Genomic DNA, 17060 nt, shown 5'->3' with positions numbered 1-17060 from the left:
ACTATCGCCATTGTGTTAAAGCTTTTTTTTTTTTTTTTTTCTTATTTTCAAAGGATGGTACCATTAGAATTAAAGATTTATCATGGCCTGAACTAATAGGAATTATGGACACTTGTTTTTGTTGTTTGGTGAGTTTTAATTTCAGTACTTTAGGTGAAATGATTTTAATACATGTTTTGTTAATGTTTGCATTAATATAGTGTGCATGAACCCTAAAGGGATAGCCTATTTAAAAAGTGATGCTTTCATGTTTAGTGGATGCAAGAGCGTACATTGACCTAATGATGGTGGTGTTTTTTTTTTGGTTTTGTTTTGTTTTTTTATGTGCATTTTTTATATTGTGTTTTGACATTTTGTCCAACACATGTTTTATAAATGGACGCTTTAAATTGTCTTTGTGCTAGTTACCTAGAACACAGACCAGCTATCATGGTCTGTCCTTGTGAACAGTGACTGGTTTTGTATCCGCCCCCCAATGTAGTTTTCTGAAAGCAGCCTGTAGTGGTTTGACCCGTGGTGTCCTGCCTACAGCTCTGCTGTCTGCATATGCTATGTGCAGCACATTTATTATGTCACTGCTACAGTTGCACAATATTATCTGGCATTGCAAAATGCATTTAATTCATACAAATTGGTTTTATATAATTTGTGGCTACTGGGGATTATCAAATGAAAGTATGTGTGTCGCGTTCAGCTTTAAATGAAGTGCAAAAACTGTTTTATTTTTGCAGATTACCTGGTTAGAAGGTCATTCGTTGGCACAGACAGTTTTCACTTGCCTTTATGTTCATAATCCGGATCTCATAGAAGACCCAGCTATGAAAGCATTTGCACTAGGAATCCTCAAGATATGTGATATTGCCAGAGAGAAAGTGAACAAAGCTGCTGTATTTGAAGAGGTACATCATCTTTGAGCCAAATAGTGTATCATGAAGGAACTTCACAAGTTCTGTAAATTTTTTTTTATATTTTTAGGAAGACTTCCAGTCTATGACATATGGATTTAAAATGGCCAACAGTGTGACAGATCTCAGAGTTACAGGTGATATATATATATATATAAATATATTTTTTTTAATGTACTATATGCACAAACATTTCTTTCGACACCATTGACTCTGGAATTGCATCCTTAGGAATGTTAAAAGATGTTGAAGAAGACTTACAGAGGAGAGTAAAGGTATGTTTGACATGCATGAATTCTACTTCTAGATTTGGAGGAACCGTGTGCTGGCATTACAAATGTGGTGTCAGATTGTCATTGCCATTTGTGGGCATCACTATTGGGTAGTTCAAGCAGAGCTCTAATTTTTTCATTTTTTTGCTCTTTTCTGCAGGGAGCTCATCTATCTTTGTGTGTGTGTTTTTTTTTTTTTTCCCCCCTGGCATTCTCCTGACTTTCCTTCTCACTGTAGAGGGACCTAGTGACAGCGATTTGTTTTGGCCAATGTCTGGTGCCATAGATAAGAGCTGTCAGTCAAAACTCATTAGCTGTTTGTACCAAGCAGCGTGATCAAAGTAGTGGGGGCATGCTTATGAACATGCTAGCTCAGCATCCACACCACCTATAAAAAAGGGACAATGTGCTACATGCACTTTGTTCTTTATGGGACAGAAGAAACTTAAATGTTTTTATGGTGAGACTTCTTCTAAATGCTTATATACAATTAAAGTGGGACTCAAGCAAAAACCTTTATTCCTAGTTTGAGATATGGTCAGGATAGGTTAGAACATCTGTCAAATGTTCTATTTCTGTCTGTGAAATTTGGCTCTGTATCCGTATGACTACTCTCATCAGAACAAGAAACGGAAGGAAAATCTAACATTTTGGCATCCCGAAAACAAAAAGGTAGAGGGGAAATCTCTGGTGGACACCTGTTTGATTGACAACTGTCTAAGATGGGATTTCATCTAAATTCTTCTTTGTGTTTTCAGGACAAAGTGAGAATTATCACTTATTAGGATATGGGCAGCAGTAATATCCTGACAGTTCTAACCTTCCCTCTTAATATTCAAGATTAGCAAAAATATTTTAGCTGTATTTCCACTGACAAACCTAGGACCTTACTTTACCTCATTAGTGTTTTTTTAGATCCACAGAGCAGACATTCTAAATCATTGCTTTTGCCATTACTTCTTATTAAAGAAGAATGGGCTTCATGTTTAAATATGCTGAGTCTTCTAATTTTGGTATTCACAACCAAGTGCTACTTTTGACATGGAAACTAATAAAGGCATCAGATGACAGTTCATTCTTGTCATTTTTTTTGCTTGTGTACATGTATAAAATGTTGTGGCATTATATAAATGTGTCCTATCACAGGGCAGTGCCTTTATACAATTTTCCTGAGTGGTAGGTAAAAAAAGCTGTAACACAATGACATTTTTTGTGCTGGAATCTTAATCCTATAGTTGGCGTGTGGGGAAAGATTACTGCGTAGAGGGGTATAGATATAGAGCTACAATTGAATTGTGGTTAGTTTGCTTGTTACCACTGCATTCTTGTAGGCTATAATGTTTTTCTTAATTGCCGAAAAATCCATGTTTCTGTTTAGGGCTGCAACTAACGATTATTTTCATAATCGATTAGTTGGTCGATTATTTTTTCGATTAATCGATTAATCGGTTAATAACCTTAAAAAAAGTGTGTTGTAATATTTAGTTAATATGTAAAGTTTTTTAAAAAAAAAAGCAATTTATTCTTAAATATCTCTATGCAGTGGTAAATATAAACCAACTATATGGTTAGGGAGCAAAATATTGAATCCACTCTGAGAATAACAGACAGAAGAGATATACTGTATATACACTATTAGAAGAGAAATACAGTTTTTTAGCCAATTTGTTGTTGGGCAGATTAAAAAATACAAATTGCTGCAAAAACGCATTAAATGCTTTTCTGCAGTTTCTCCATTGAAGTATGTTGAACCAAAAAAAGCACAGTTTTGCGTTAAAAAAAAAAAAAAAAAAAAAATGTCCTTGACCCTTTCCAAATACGCAGCGGCTGAAAAAAAGCATAGATGTGAACTTGTCCCATAGGAAAACATGTAAATGAACTGTAGTGTGTTTCTGCAAAAAGCACCAAAAACACATAGATGTGAACCAGGTCTAAGACGTTTAGTAACATAATGGGGTTAAAAAAAACTAAAATGAGCCCTTTATAGTACAAAAAAGCAAATAATCGCTACTGTAAGGAGTTCATTTTTTTACTGTAGAACTGTGAAAGTAATATTTACAGTAGCGATTATTTGCTCTTTTTGTACTATAAAGGGCTAATTATATTATTTTTAACCCCATTATGTTACTGGCCGATTAATCGATTATGAAAATAGTAATCGATTAATTTCATAATCGATTAGTTGTCGATTAATCGATTAGTTGTTTCAGCCCTATTTCTGTTACCTGTTGCCTAACATCAAAATGCCTTTTGTGTAGCAATAACATCAGTCTGCAAATTGCCTGTTGTTCCAGAGTACCAGAATACGGCAAGGAGAGACAAGAGACCCAGAAGTGGAGCTTGAGGTAAAACAATTTCTAGATATATTTTTTTCTGTTCCTCGTCTTTTTTTTCTTCCATCTCAATTCAGGACGTGCTTTTCGACACATTTATGATGCTTTTCCCATGTTCCAGATTCATTCCATATGGAAAAACTGCATATTTTACTTAACTGCGCTGGTGTAAGCTAGGGCCATTGAAATACATGGAAAACATTGTGCATGTGTTTTCTATGCAGATTAAAAAACCACTGGACTGCATCTGGTGTGAACCAGCCCTCAGTCATCCCTTCCCCCCCCCCGTTGTTCATTAAATTGGACCATTGTAACTTTGTAGTAAGTCACAAGGTGAGAGGCAGACGCAAGGAAATGATCTAGTGAGGCAACCTGTACACATACAGTATCTCACAAAAGTGAGTACACCCCTCACATTTTTGTAACTATTTTATTATCTTTTCATGTGACAACACTGAAGAAATTACACTTTGCTACAATATAAAGTAGTGAGTGTACAACTTGTATAACAGTGTAAATTTGCTGTCCCCTCAAAATAACTCAACACAGCCATTAATGTCTAAACCGCTGTCAACAAAAGTGAGTACACCCCTAAGTGAAAATGTCCAAATTGGGCCCAAAGTGTAAATATTTTGTGTGGCCACCATTATTTTCCAGCACTGCCTTAACCCTCTTGGGCATGGAGTTCACCAGAGCTTCACAGGTTGCCACTGGAGTCCTTTTCCACCCCTCCATGACGACAAAACAGAGCTGGTAGATGTTAGAGACCTTGCGCTCCTCCACCTTCCATTTGAGGATGCCCCACAGATGCTCAATAGGGTTTAGGTCTGGAGACATGCTTGGCCAGTCCATCACCTTTAACCTCAGTTTCTTTAGCAAGGCAGTTGGTCATCTTGGAGGTGTATTTGGGGTCGTTATTTGGCATACCGAATGGAGGGGATCATGCTCTGCTTCAGTATATCACAATACATGTTGGCATTCATGGTTCCCTCAATGAACTGTAGCTCCCCAGTGCCGGCAGCACTCATGCAGCCCCAGACCATGACACTCCCACCACCATGCTTGACTGTAGGCAAGACATTTGTCTTTGTACTCCTCACCTGGTTGCCGCTACACACGCTTGACACAAAACCAAATAAGTTTATCTTGGTCTCATCAGACCACAGGACATGGTTCCAGTAATCCATGTCCTTAGTCTGCTTATCTTCAGCAAACTGCAGGCTTTCTTGTGCATCATCTTTAGAAGAGGCTTGCTTCTGGGACGACAGTCATGCAGACCAATTTGATGCAGTGTGTGACGTATGGTCTGAGCACTGACAGGCTGACCCCCCCACCCCTTCAACCTCTGCAGGACTCATACGTCTATTTCCTAAAGACAATTTTTGGATATGACGCTGAGCACGTGCACTCAACTTCTTTGGTCGACCATGGTAAGTGGAACCTGTCCTGTTAAACTGCTGTATGGTCTTGGCCACCGTGCTGCAGCTCAGTTTCAGGGTCTTGGCAATCTTCTTATAGCCTAGGCCATCTTTATGTAGAGCAACAATTCTATTTTTCATATCCTCCAGTTCTTTGCCCTGAGGTGCCATGTTGAACTTCCAGTAACCAGTATGGGAGTGAGAGCAATGACACCAAATTTAACACACCTGCTCCCCATTCACATCTGAGACCTTGTAACACTAGCGAGTCACATGACACCGGGGAGGGAAAATGGCTAATTGGGCCCAATTTGGACATTTTCACTTTTGTTGCCAGCGGTTTAGACATTAATGGCTGTGTGAGTTATTTTGAGGGGACAGAAAATTTACACTGTTGTAATTAAGCTGTACACTCACTACTTTACATTGCAGCAAAATGTAATTTCTTCAGTGTTGTCACATGAAAAAATAAAATATTTACATTGAGGGGTGTACTCACTTTTGTGAGAAACTGTAAGATCCCTTTCACACCGAGGCTCTTTACCGTCGTTTTTGCGGAGGTTTTCGGCTGCTAGCAGAGCGCTTTTAACCCCCGCTAGCGGCCGAAAAAGTGTTAAAATGACCCGCAAAGCGGGGCTTTGCTGGCGGCACAGCAGCACTGCCCATTCATTTCAATGGACAGGGGGGGTTTAGGAGCGGTGTATACACACTGCTCCTTCACCGCTCCAAAGATGCTGCTTGCAGGAGTTTTTTTTTTTTTTTTTTAATGTCCTGCCAGCGCATCGCCTCAGTGTGAAAGCACTCAGGCTTTCACACTGAGACTGCAGGGGAGCCATTTTTCAGGCGCTTTAGCGTGTGAAAGGGGTCTAACTAATGACTGCACAGCCACTAGGATATACAGACTGTCATCTAAGGCAGCATTCCAGCTCATAAAGTAGATGCTAAGTTTAGTATCTGAACAAAGATGCAGAAGATGAAGGCATTGTCAGGGGAATTTCTGTGAGAGTTAATAAATACTTTTAACATCATTACCTAAAATTTACATTGCCCCTTCTATTTCTGTGTGTGGATGATGGTACTGTAATTTATGTTAATACAAAAAACATCTAAGTACCCTTTTCCTAATCGATATTCAGCTGTCACATGATCCAGATCTTGCCCAGCCTGACTGCAGAAAACATAAGCAGGAGGAGCTTCTAGTCCTCTGCTGTTTGGTTACATGTTCAAAATAAAAAATCAATAAAAAAACAGCCTTTGGAATACAGAGTAAAAATAAGATCAATAAATTGTTTTAAATTGTCATACAAATAAATATCTGAAGACAAATCTTTTTCTGGCAATAACATGGTGTGGGCAGATTTATGCAAGTCACAGGCTGTGTCACACCCCACCAGCCTTTGCATTAGAATAAGGGCCCTTTCCCACTAACGTTTTTGCCACACTGGAATGCACCTTTCCAGTGAGATGAAAGCGCATCAAAAATGTTTGCGCCGTGGTTTGAGAAGTCCTGCATGTTGCATCTTTGATGCGCTTTTAAAAAGCGCACCAAAAATGCACCTTCCATTGAAGTTAATGGGAGCTGCTACAAAAATGCATCAAAAAACGCATTTTAGGTGTGTTTTTGCTGGTTAAGGAGTGGTGTCCTTAAAGCGGAGGTCTGCCCAAATAACACAAATTTAAAAGCCAGCAGCTACGCATACTGCAGCTGCTGGCTTTTAAGACACTTGCCTGTCCTGGAGTCCAGCGATGTCAGCACCGCAGCCGATACTTCCATCAGCTGTCGGGTGATGCCACCGCTGTTGCGGGTAGGGGAACCCAGCAGTGTAGCCTTACGGCTCCAGGCCGGGGACCCTACTGTGCATGCGTGAGGCCCCAGCCATTCCTCTCTCCTACTGGCCCGGCGACACGGGGGGGGGGGGGGGGAGCCCCGCAGTGACGTCATGGGCTCTGGCACGGACTCCCGGAAGTGGGAACAGAATACCTGTCAGATGGGTATCCTGTCCCCCCTCCCCCACTGGAGGGGGAGAAGAGACAAATGAGCGGAATTTCCACTTTTGGGTGGAACTCCGCTTTAACTACCAGTGAATAGCTGATTAAGGAGCCGGCACATGACAGCTTCCGTAACAATTATCGGGGATGTAAAAAGATATGATGTGGGTTTAGAGACACTTTAAAATGAAAACAAATCTGATACTTGGTACACTGTAGCTTTAAAAACAAAGTATAGAAAACAATGGTACGCATTGTAACATTTTAGAGTACTTTTTAAAATCATTAAAGTACAAATACACCTTCATGCAGCTGCAGGAATTGTTGGTGACAGCGTAGAAAGTCCATCAAAATAATAGCAGCACTTTTGGTGCATTTTTGTTTTGAGCAGAAATGGATACTCGCTAACCAGACCAAAATGAGAATATTCTTAACTTAGAGCAGGGATCCCCAAACTTCGGCCTGCGGGTCAGATGTGGCCCTTTGCCTTAATCTAGCCCTTGGGGCACTATTCCTCCAACTGATAAAAGGCACTCTCTCTCCCAGTGACACCACCGGTGTAATGTTTTTTTACTCCCACCGGCCCCAAGCCTATGGCATTGTTTACGCCCAACGATACCAGGGCATTTTCTACTCCCACTGGCCAAAATCTGGCCCCCCTAATGTTTAAAGTGCAGTAAACTGGCCCTTTGTTTTGAAAGTTTGGAGACCTCTGACTTGGAGCATCGTGAAACATGGACTTTTCCAAAGCCTCTCCAATCCTATGGAATGCCTTACCCCAAACTGTTGGCGCTATATAAATCCTGTATAATAATAATTACAATCGCCCAAGGCAAATGGCAGAAGTCAAAAAGCAGAGATAGACTTTCTTCATTCATCAGCTCTAGAGGATCGTGATTTCAACTGTTAAAACAATGACAGGGAGCTTACAAATGTGCAACACGGTACATCAGCTCAAACTAAAAAAACAAATACCGGTATATTATACAAATCTATAAATGTGTGTGTATATGATGCGTTACGTTCTGGCTTCAGTAGGGTTTGCTTTCTTGTCCTTTTGGGGCACACACGGGAAGTCTTTCACCTTTTGTTATACTACTGAATACTGAAGGATTGGGTACTTGAAAACTGTGAGCCACCACAAGACAATTGTTCCTATTACCAGCATGCCTTTTTGCTATATTTTTTTTTTTTGCTATTTTTCTTTTTTGCTAGTGTCCTTGGCAGATGGGCATCTTTTCTTTAGCTCTGCTGGGAAGAATGTAACCCTGTTTTTTGCTAGCAATGTTTTTTTTTTTTTTTTCCATTTTGCTTTTTTAATCAAGACTTTTCTACATTGCTTCTTTTCCTGGAGTGCTTTCCAGGTCCAGAGCCATTGACCTGGTATTGGCGCCTGCCCTGTTTCTGGTGACTGGCCCTGTGAGTAGTTCAATGAGTGCCTTTAAAATGCAAGTTTCTGATGGTTTCTAAGCCATGGAGGGGGTTAACTCTGAGGAACTTTGTGCTGACATCTGCTAGGTTGAGTGTCTCTGTGCTCCCTTTCCTGCCATTCAGCATCAAGGAAGCATCTTCCCTCTGCTGCTCCACAAGGCTCCCTCCTACAGTGACTTTGGTAATCTCCGGCTATAGGACAAGTACCAACTTTCTGGATTTCATGAGTGCTTGGGGCCATGCTTTGTACCTGTCGCTTAGTTGCCTTGCCACTATGCAGTCACAACATGTCTGTTTCTTGACACTTTGGGGGGCGGTCCTGTACCTTTTTGAAGGTACCAGCATCTGGAATCCTATTACCCTATGATTTTAAGGGTCTTCTTGGTCATCAGAGTCCTTCCTGTTAACCAGGGCCTCTACTACAGTCAAAGGCTTTGTAGTCAAGATGCCCAGTTTGTCTGGTTCTGACAGCAGAGGATCGAAGCGTACTCCTGTGCTGTCTTGGCTGCAGCATCTACCCTCTCACTTCCTGCTTTCACAGGAGACACTAAGTGCAGTGGGAGGCATAGGCTCCTGTTGCTGTTAGTCAAATGCTTGAGGGAGGAGCGAACTGTACTGGGTGGAGACTGCAAGAAGGAGAGGTAAGGCACCTGCACAGAGCAGGTAAGTATTTACTCCCCCCCCCCCCCCCCCCCCCCCAAAAAAAAAATCTACCCTAATACTTTAAAGTTCCTTTTTTACTTCTGCCTGGAATGCTGTGCTTGATTCTACATATTTAAACAAGCGTACAAATGTTTTGCTTTTCCATTAGAATTTATTCTTCTGTTTGTGTTTGCTTTTCCAGCACCAGCAATGCTTGGCAGTATTTAGCAGAGTAAAGTTTACCCGAATTCTACTAACTGTCCTTATAGCTTTTACCAAAAAAGAGGTAAGCCGGTTTATCTTTGTGTTTTTAGGTCTGTGGCAGTATTGTGTACATTCATTTTTTTTTTTTTTTTTTTTTTTTTTTTTTTTACCTTCCTGTTGTCTAGACAAGTGCGGTGGTAGAAGCATCAAAGCTAATAAGCCAAGCTGCTGACCTCCTCTCTGCTATTCAAAACTCACTTTCACTTGGCATCCAAGCTCAGAACGATACCACAAAAGGCGGTGAGAATGCTTGTGTCAAATGTGCAATTGTCAAGTTAAACAAATTAAACTATACCTGCTTCTGGAGGATGACTTGTAATTTCTAAAGGATGATATAATTGAGGAGAGTCTGCCATTTTGCCAATTTAGTGCAAAGTGACAGCGCTATGTAAAGAACACAACCCCTATTTTTTTTATTTTGCAGAATACGTTTAATGTGAAATTTTATAGATTGACCACAGTGAACAGTATGTTCTCTTCTCTGCATCATTAATATACAGTTCCAAGGGCTTAGCTTTAGCGCAGAAGCTGCTGCTTTGTAAAGATGGCTACGCACTTTACAGTCTGATTTTCCAGTACTTATCTGAAACTATTTGATATAAGGGGCTGCTTGATTTGAACAGCTTGTTTAGGTAGACCCTTGTAATACTCCAGGAAGCAGTGTAGCTAGACTGACCACCTTAACAAAATCCAACATGGCTGAAACAGTTCCTGAGATGCTGAAAACTTAAAGCGTGCAGCATGTATGTGTGGCTTCCCTGTTTCTTGTGAATTTCACTGTAGAAGGTTACTTTCACACTGGGGCCGCCCCTGCGTTGGCGCTAAAACACCGCTCGTTTTAACGGTGCTTTATGGCCGCGAGTGGGGCGTTTTTAACCCCTGCTAGCAGCCAAAGAAGGGGTTCAAAGCGCTCCCAAACAGCCCCAAGGATGCTGCTTGCGGGACTTTTCCTAATGTCCCGCAAGCGTACTGCCCCAGTGTGATAAGTCACACTGAAATGAATGGGAGGCAGTTTTCAGGCGCTTTTGCAGGTGCTATTTCTAGCGCTAAAATGCCTTAAAACCGCCTCAGTGTGAAAGGGGTCGAACACTCTGAGTTATACAGAAATAGATGAAACCTGGCATCCCTTGCTTCCCTAGAGACGAAAATAGCTGCTTTAACTAGATGGTGCTGTGGGTATAACAAGCATATGATCCTCAACACCAATAGGAAAACTACATTCTAGAGATGCTGAGATGCCAGAATTCACATAACTCCCTTCCTTCATTTCCCCAGAGTGAAGTCATGACTCATATGCTGACAACTAATTATTCTGGTTGTTGCGTTTGCCGGGGAACTTATTTGCATATTGAGGACTTATAGGCATATCTCAGAAGGTACAAAACATTTTTTACTACAATGTATTTGCACAGCATGGTCAAATGTATATTCTTTCTCAGTTAAGTCCAGAGCTATTTTTATTATTATGCAGGATTTATATAGCCCCAACAGTTTGCGCTGCTCTTTACAATATAACGGGGGACAGTACAATTACAACACCGTTCAATATAGAAGTAATAGGATGGCCCGGCTTGTGGAGTTCTTATTTATTTGCTTACTACCATATCAGCTGCTTTACAAATGCCTCAGGCATTAAAATAATTCTGTTGCATTACACAGTTGTCAGTAAGAGGCTTTTCTAATGCGAATAAGCAGTTAAATTAAACGCAAAATCTTTTTCACATACTCAAATTATTTGTAACTATAAAAATGTAAATGAGAGAACTGGAATGTAAACAAAGTTCAAGTCCATCAGAAAAACAAGTTGATGTCCATAAGTTGATTACACCACAAATCTTAGTCCAGGCATTGGAATAAAGAGTAATAAAACACCTTCTGCTGCCTTTGGTGCTGCCCCTCACAAGATTGGGGAAATCTACAAATGACATACAAACAAGAAGAGTGCACAATAAGAGAGTTAAAAGCGTTAATGTTCAAATGCAAATTGGCCACTTAAAAAATTTAAAATAGAAAATGCCTGTACTCAACGCTCCCAGCACAACACCCCAGAACAATGGCGTGGCTATGTGTTTTGAAGGACCTCAGGCTTGACAAAGGTGGTCCTTTGAAACATTTAGCCACACCCACTGCTTTGCCCACATGTGACCTCATCCAAGAGCACCTCTGCTACACACTGCCTGTGTACAGAGTTCTGGTCTGTCCTTCAGCTGCAGCTATTCCCTCATCTGACAGCACTGCTATCCAGGACTACAAATGTGAACACAGAGAGGTGTCCATGCTGGGAGGTTAAGTACATGCTTTTTCTATTTCAATTTTGTAAGTGGCCAATTTGCATTTGATATTTACATTAAAGCTTTTAACTGTACTACACTTTGTGTGCGCTCTATTTTTTGTTTGTAAGCAGTTAGATATCCTTTCATTTAGGCAGAATTTGGGTTATTAATGCAGTGGAGGATCGTGCCCCACCTTTACCTCAGAATAATGTACTGACAAAATTAGTAGTGGTTGTTTACATGCAGTTCAAAGCATGTAAAACAATGAACAGTTCTCACATATTGAGTGGCAGCTATTTTTGCTTCAAGTGTGTGTTTTTTTTTTTTTTCTGCCTTCCTAAACAATTAGCTCCCTGGATTCAACCTATTGCCTACATTTAATGGAGACCAGTACTATATTCACCGATGAGTACATTTTGTTAAACTGCAGTTCAGTTTACACAGCTTTACGTACAAGACCGGAATAGTTATGTATGGCACTGCATCTATACCTCAACTAGATGTTTATGCATATGGTGACAGGTCCACATGGGAGTGAAAAACTTTCTCTTTACTATTAATAACTTTTTTTTACTGGCATATTGTTCATTTTATAGGAATGTTTAGTGTACCGCATTGTGCTTCATATACAAAGTGTTTTTATCGTCCACCATGGCAGCTAGATTCTTCCTCATACTGTGTGTAGGTTGTTACAGACATCTTGGAGAACTAACCACAGATCTACTGTGTGTAGGCTGCCTCAAATTCTTCTCTCTTCATGGAATCCCAGACACTCAGTGTTTGAGATCAGGGCTTTGTGGGGGCAAAACACCACTTCCAGGACTCCTTGTTCTTCCTTATACTGAAGATAGTTCTTCTGACATTGGCTGTATGTTTTGGGCCATTGTTCTGCTGCAGAATATATTTGGGGCCAATCACCGCCTCCCTGATGGTATAGCATGATGGCTAAGTATCTGCCTGTATTTCTCAGCACTGAGGACACCATTGATCCTGACCAAATCCCCACCTCCATTTGTAGAAATGCAGCCCCAAACTTGGCTAAGCACTGCTTCTACAGTCCTCAGTGTTGCCTGATCAATGCTTTCCTCAATGCTGAGAAATACAGGCAGATACTTATCCATCATGCCGTATCAGGGAGGGATGTAATTGGCCCCAAATGTATTCTGCAGCAGGACAATGACCTCCAACATATAGCCAATGTCGTACAGAACGAGTCCTGGAAGTTATGGTTTGGCCCCCACAGAGCCCTGATCTCAACATCATAGTCTGCCTGGGATTACAAGAAAAGGCAGAAGGATTTGAGCAGGGGTCTCAAACTAGTGGCCCTTCAGCTACTGCAGAACTACAAGTCTCATCATGCTGTTGCTTGAGGGAGTCATGCTTGTAACTGTCAGTCTTGCAAGGCCTCATGGCACTTGACGTTTGCGACAGCTGGAGGGCCACCAGTTTGAGACACTGAATTTGAGGCAGCCTACAGCCACAGAGCATCTGTGGTTAGTTCTCCTCCAAGATGTTTGGAACAACCTACCTGCCGAGTTCCTTCAAAAACGTTGTGCAAGTGTACCTAGAAGAACTGATGCTAGTTTAAAGCCAAAGGGTGGTCACCCCAAATATTTTTATTTAGATTCGTCTTCTGTTCACTCGGCATGTTGTATTTTGATTAAAATATATATTTGAAAGCATTCCTACTTTACAGAATTTCTTCACACCTGTGAGAAAAAAATATATATACCTTTTTTTTTTTTTTTTTTTTTTTCACAATTAGGAATTTAGGCTTAATTGAGATAAGTTATATACAAGTTAATACATTTTGTATATTGAATCCAACAAACTGCTATAATTTTTAGATCATCCAATTATGATGGGATTTGAGCCTCTGGTCAACCAACGTTTACTTCCACCAACATTTCCACGCTACGCAAAAATAATTAAAAAGGAAGAAATGGTGACTTATTTTTATAAACTAATAGATCGGATAAAAACTGTGTGTGAAGTTGTCAATTTGTCAAACCTTCACAGTATTTTGGTAAGTTCTCATGAATGTTTTTTTTATTTCAGAATTTCCTATATTTTCTGAACCGAAACATAAATGTTGAAAATGTGAACCTATGCAGATTATATGCTGCTTTTATTTTTATTCTTTATATTATTATTATTATTATTTTCATTCGATGTAGCACAATCTAAACCAATAAAACGCAAAGTATCAAACATTCTGTCTTCAAATAAGATCACAAGTGTCCATAAAGTCCTTCACCGATGTGCCGTGCTCTTAATATTTCCTCTTCTAAAATCCCATCCAGGTGTCACATGCAGTCACCATGTGCTCATATCACACTGAAAAGGCTCACAATAGGAGCATAACACGTATAGGAGCAGGAGCCACATTGGTGAGATATCACTGTGGAGATGTGGATGCATTGGCCATGACTGATGTTATTTTAAGTTTTCAACATGGCATTTGGAAGAAGAGCAGAGATCTATTAGCCCTTGGTGGGGCAAAAAGGGTGTTATGACCTTTAATATATTATTGGGGTCGATAAAAGAAGGTGAGCGTGTGATATGAGCACATGGTGATTGCATGTGACCCCTGGTTGGGTTTTCTTAGACGTCAAGAGGAAATATTAAGAGCATGACATATTGGTGGAGGACTTTATGGACACTTGTGATATTAAATATTCAGTCTTTAACAACTTCCCACCCGGCCTATAGCAGAATGGCGGCCGGGCGGTGGTTCAGTTATCATGACTGGGTGTCATATGACATCCAGCAGGATAACTGCTGCCGCGCGCCCGTGGGGCTGCGCATTGTGGCGATCGGTGGTGCGGCCTGTAAGTCTACACCGATCTCGGTAAAGAGCCTCCAATCACGGTTGATTATGATGTAAACAGGAAGAGCCGTGGATCGGCTTTTCCTCACTCGCGTCTGACAGATGCGAGTAGAGGAGAGCCGATCGTCGGCTCTCCTGACAGGGGAGGTCTGCGCTGATTATCAGCGCAGCCTCCCCATGGATGCCCACACTGGACCACCCCAGGGATGCCGCCAGGACCACCAGGGATGCCCCCAACATGTTGATGGCCAGGTACATTCCCCATGACCACCAGGGATGCCACAACATGCCCAATATATGCCAATCAGTGCCCACAAATGGGCACTGACTGACATAAATGCCTGCTAGATCAGTGATGCCCAGCAATGCCACCCATCAGTGCTGCCTATGAGTGCCCATCAGTGCTGCCTTATCAGTGCCCATCAGGGCCCATCATTGAAGGAGAAAACGTACTTATTTACAAAATTTTATAACCGGAACAAAGAAAAACGTATTTTTTTTCCCCTAAATTTTCAGTCTTTTTTTATTTGCGCAAAAAATAAAAACCCCAGAAGTGATCAAATACCACCAAAAGAAAGCTCTATTTGTGGGAACAAAATGATGAAAATTTGGGTGCAGTGTAGCATGACCACACAATTGTCATTCAAAGTGCGACAGCGCTGAAAGCTAAAAATTGGCTTGGGCAGGAAGGGGGTGTAAGTGCCCGGTATTGAAGTGGTTAAATGTTTCGTTTAGATTGTGCTACATCAAATGTACAGTATATGTATAAGCCCTCATGCACACAGGCTGTTAAAAAAACGTTATGAAAACGCCAGTATCTTTGCAGTGATTTTTTTTTAACTTTTTTCAGCTTTTTTCAGCGTTTTTGCAATAGCGTTTTTTAGCGTTTTTGAGCGTTTTTCCGCGTTAGCGTTTTTGAGCGTTTTTTTTTTTCAATTTTTTTTTTTTTTTTCAATGGATCAAAAACGCTAAAAAACATTGGTGAATGACGTTTTTGAGCGTTTTTACAGCTGAAAAACGTCTCTCAGAACCCACTGGTCCTGGGTTTTTTTTACAGTTTAAAAACGCCTATGCCACTTGCAGCTCAAAAACGCCTAGGTGGGCATGAAGCCATAGACTAACATAGACAGGCCTTTTTAAGCTGCAAAAAAAAGCTCAAAAAAGCAGCTGTAAAAACGTCCGTGTGCATGAGGACTAAGGAGGTGTAGTGAAAAACACTGGTTGATATTTTAGCAGTAATCACAATTTTGGTTATATTGTATATTATTGGATTACTGCGCTGATTGTTTACAATTTTTTTTTTTTTTTTTATAGGCTGTACTCTTGTATTGTTGCCTATAGATGGGAATGGTCTTTACCCCTTCTTTTTTTTTGTCTTTCCTAATGCTGCCTCCCGATTTTGTCTTAGTGTGGCCAGGCCTGCAATTGTGGATGCTGGCGATTGTGTAGTGCAGTAATTTAAATCAGTTAAAGTGTTACTAAACCCAGAACCTGCATTCACTATAGATCAGGATGGATAAAAATTGATTTAAAAAAAAAAATAAAAAAAATCTTTTTAATTTAAATTGGATTTTTTTTATTTTGATTAAGCGTTTGCCGACCAGCACACGCCGATTTACATTGGCAGAATGGCACTAGTAGGCAAAAGGGCTTACAGGTACGTCCGCTTTAAGCATGCGCCCTCCATGGACTCAGTGACCGTGGGTCCCGCAGACTCTATGTCCGCCAGGTGCCCGCAATCATGTCATGGAGAGGAAGAACGGGGAGATGCTTTTGTAAACAAAGCATTTCCCCGTTCTGCCTATTGACAAGACAGAGATCACTGGTCTCTGTCATCGAGAGCAGTGATCGCTATCCTGTGTGTTGAAGCTCAGCCCCCTCAGTTAGAATCACTCCCTAGGACACACTTAACCCCTTCACCTCCCCCTAGTGGTTAACCCCTTCACTGCCAGTGTCATTTACACAGTAATCGATGCATTTTAATAGCACTGATCGCTATGTAAATGGTCCCAAAATAGTGTAAAAAATGTCCGATATAATGTCGCAAAATTAAAATGCCATAAAACTATCCCCTATTTTGTAGACGCTATAAATTTTGCACAAACCAATCAATATACGCTTATTGCGTGTTTTTTTTTTTTTTTTTTTTTTTTTTTTTTTCTTTTTTTTTTTTTTTTTTTTTTACCATAAACACAGTATGTATAGGAAATACGTATCGGCCTAAACTGAGGAAAAAAAATAGTTTTTTTTTTTAAATATATTTTTGGGGGATATTCTAGCAAATAGTAAAAAAATATTGCTTTTTTTTTTTTTAAATTGTTTTGTTTATAGCACAAAAAGAAAAACCGCAGAGGCGATCAAATGGCACCAAAAGAAAGCTCTATTTGTGGGAAAAAAAGAGGTCAATTTTGTTTGGGTAGAACGTCGCGCAATTGTCAGTTAAAGCGACGCAGTGTGGAACCACAAAAAGTGCTCTGGTCAGGAAGGGGGTAAAATCTTCCGGGGCTGAAGTGGGTAAAAAAAAAAATAAAAAATTATCTTAATAAAATGCTTTTGGAGTAAAAATCTAAAGATAATTTTCTATTTAAGATACATTAATAATTTAGCTTATTCAGCATGAAATGGAGCTTAGTTATGTAGCATGAGGCTGTATATTCTGCAATATTTACATTTTTGGTAAACTCCTTCAATGAATCCAAGCTC

At 40.4% G+C, this 17060-nt stretch overlaps 1 protein-coding gene across 4 annotated transcripts in view; it reads left to right on the top strand.

Moving 5' to 3' along the window:
* Nucleotides 1-17060, top strand: part of NAA35 (N-alpha-acetyltransferase 35, NatC auxiliary subunit) — a 70206-nt gene that overhangs the window by 8476 nt on the left and 44670 nt on the right. For all 4 annotated transcript variants that reach the window (XM_073633494.1, XM_073633483.1, XM_073633505.1 and 1 more), the window contains exons 5-12: nt 54-128; nt 732-899; nt 976-1042; nt 1137-1180; nt 3472-3522; nt 9193-9276; nt 9380-9494; nt 13375-13553. In XM_073633494.1, the coding sequence (XP_073489595.1) occupies nt 54-128; nt 732-899; nt 976-1042; nt 1137-1180; nt 3472-3522; nt 9193-9276; nt 9380-9494; nt 13375-13553 (783 nt within the window). The remainder of the gene's footprint in view (nt 1-53; nt 129-731; nt 900-975; nt 1043-1136; nt 1181-3471; nt 3523-9192; nt 9277-9379; nt 9495-13374; nt 13554-17060) is intronic.

The sequence above is a fragment of the Aquarana catesbeiana genome, linkage group LG01 (genome assembly GCF_042186555.1).
Source record: "Aquarana catesbeiana isolate 2022-GZ linkage group LG01, ASM4218655v1, whole genome shotgun sequence".
Classification (NCBI taxonomy): Eukaryota; Metazoa; Chordata; class Amphibia; order Anura; family Ranidae; genus Aquarana; species Aquarana catesbeiana.
Note: the sequence above shows the minus strand (reverse complement) of the source record. Positions and strands in the feature narration are given on the sequence as shown.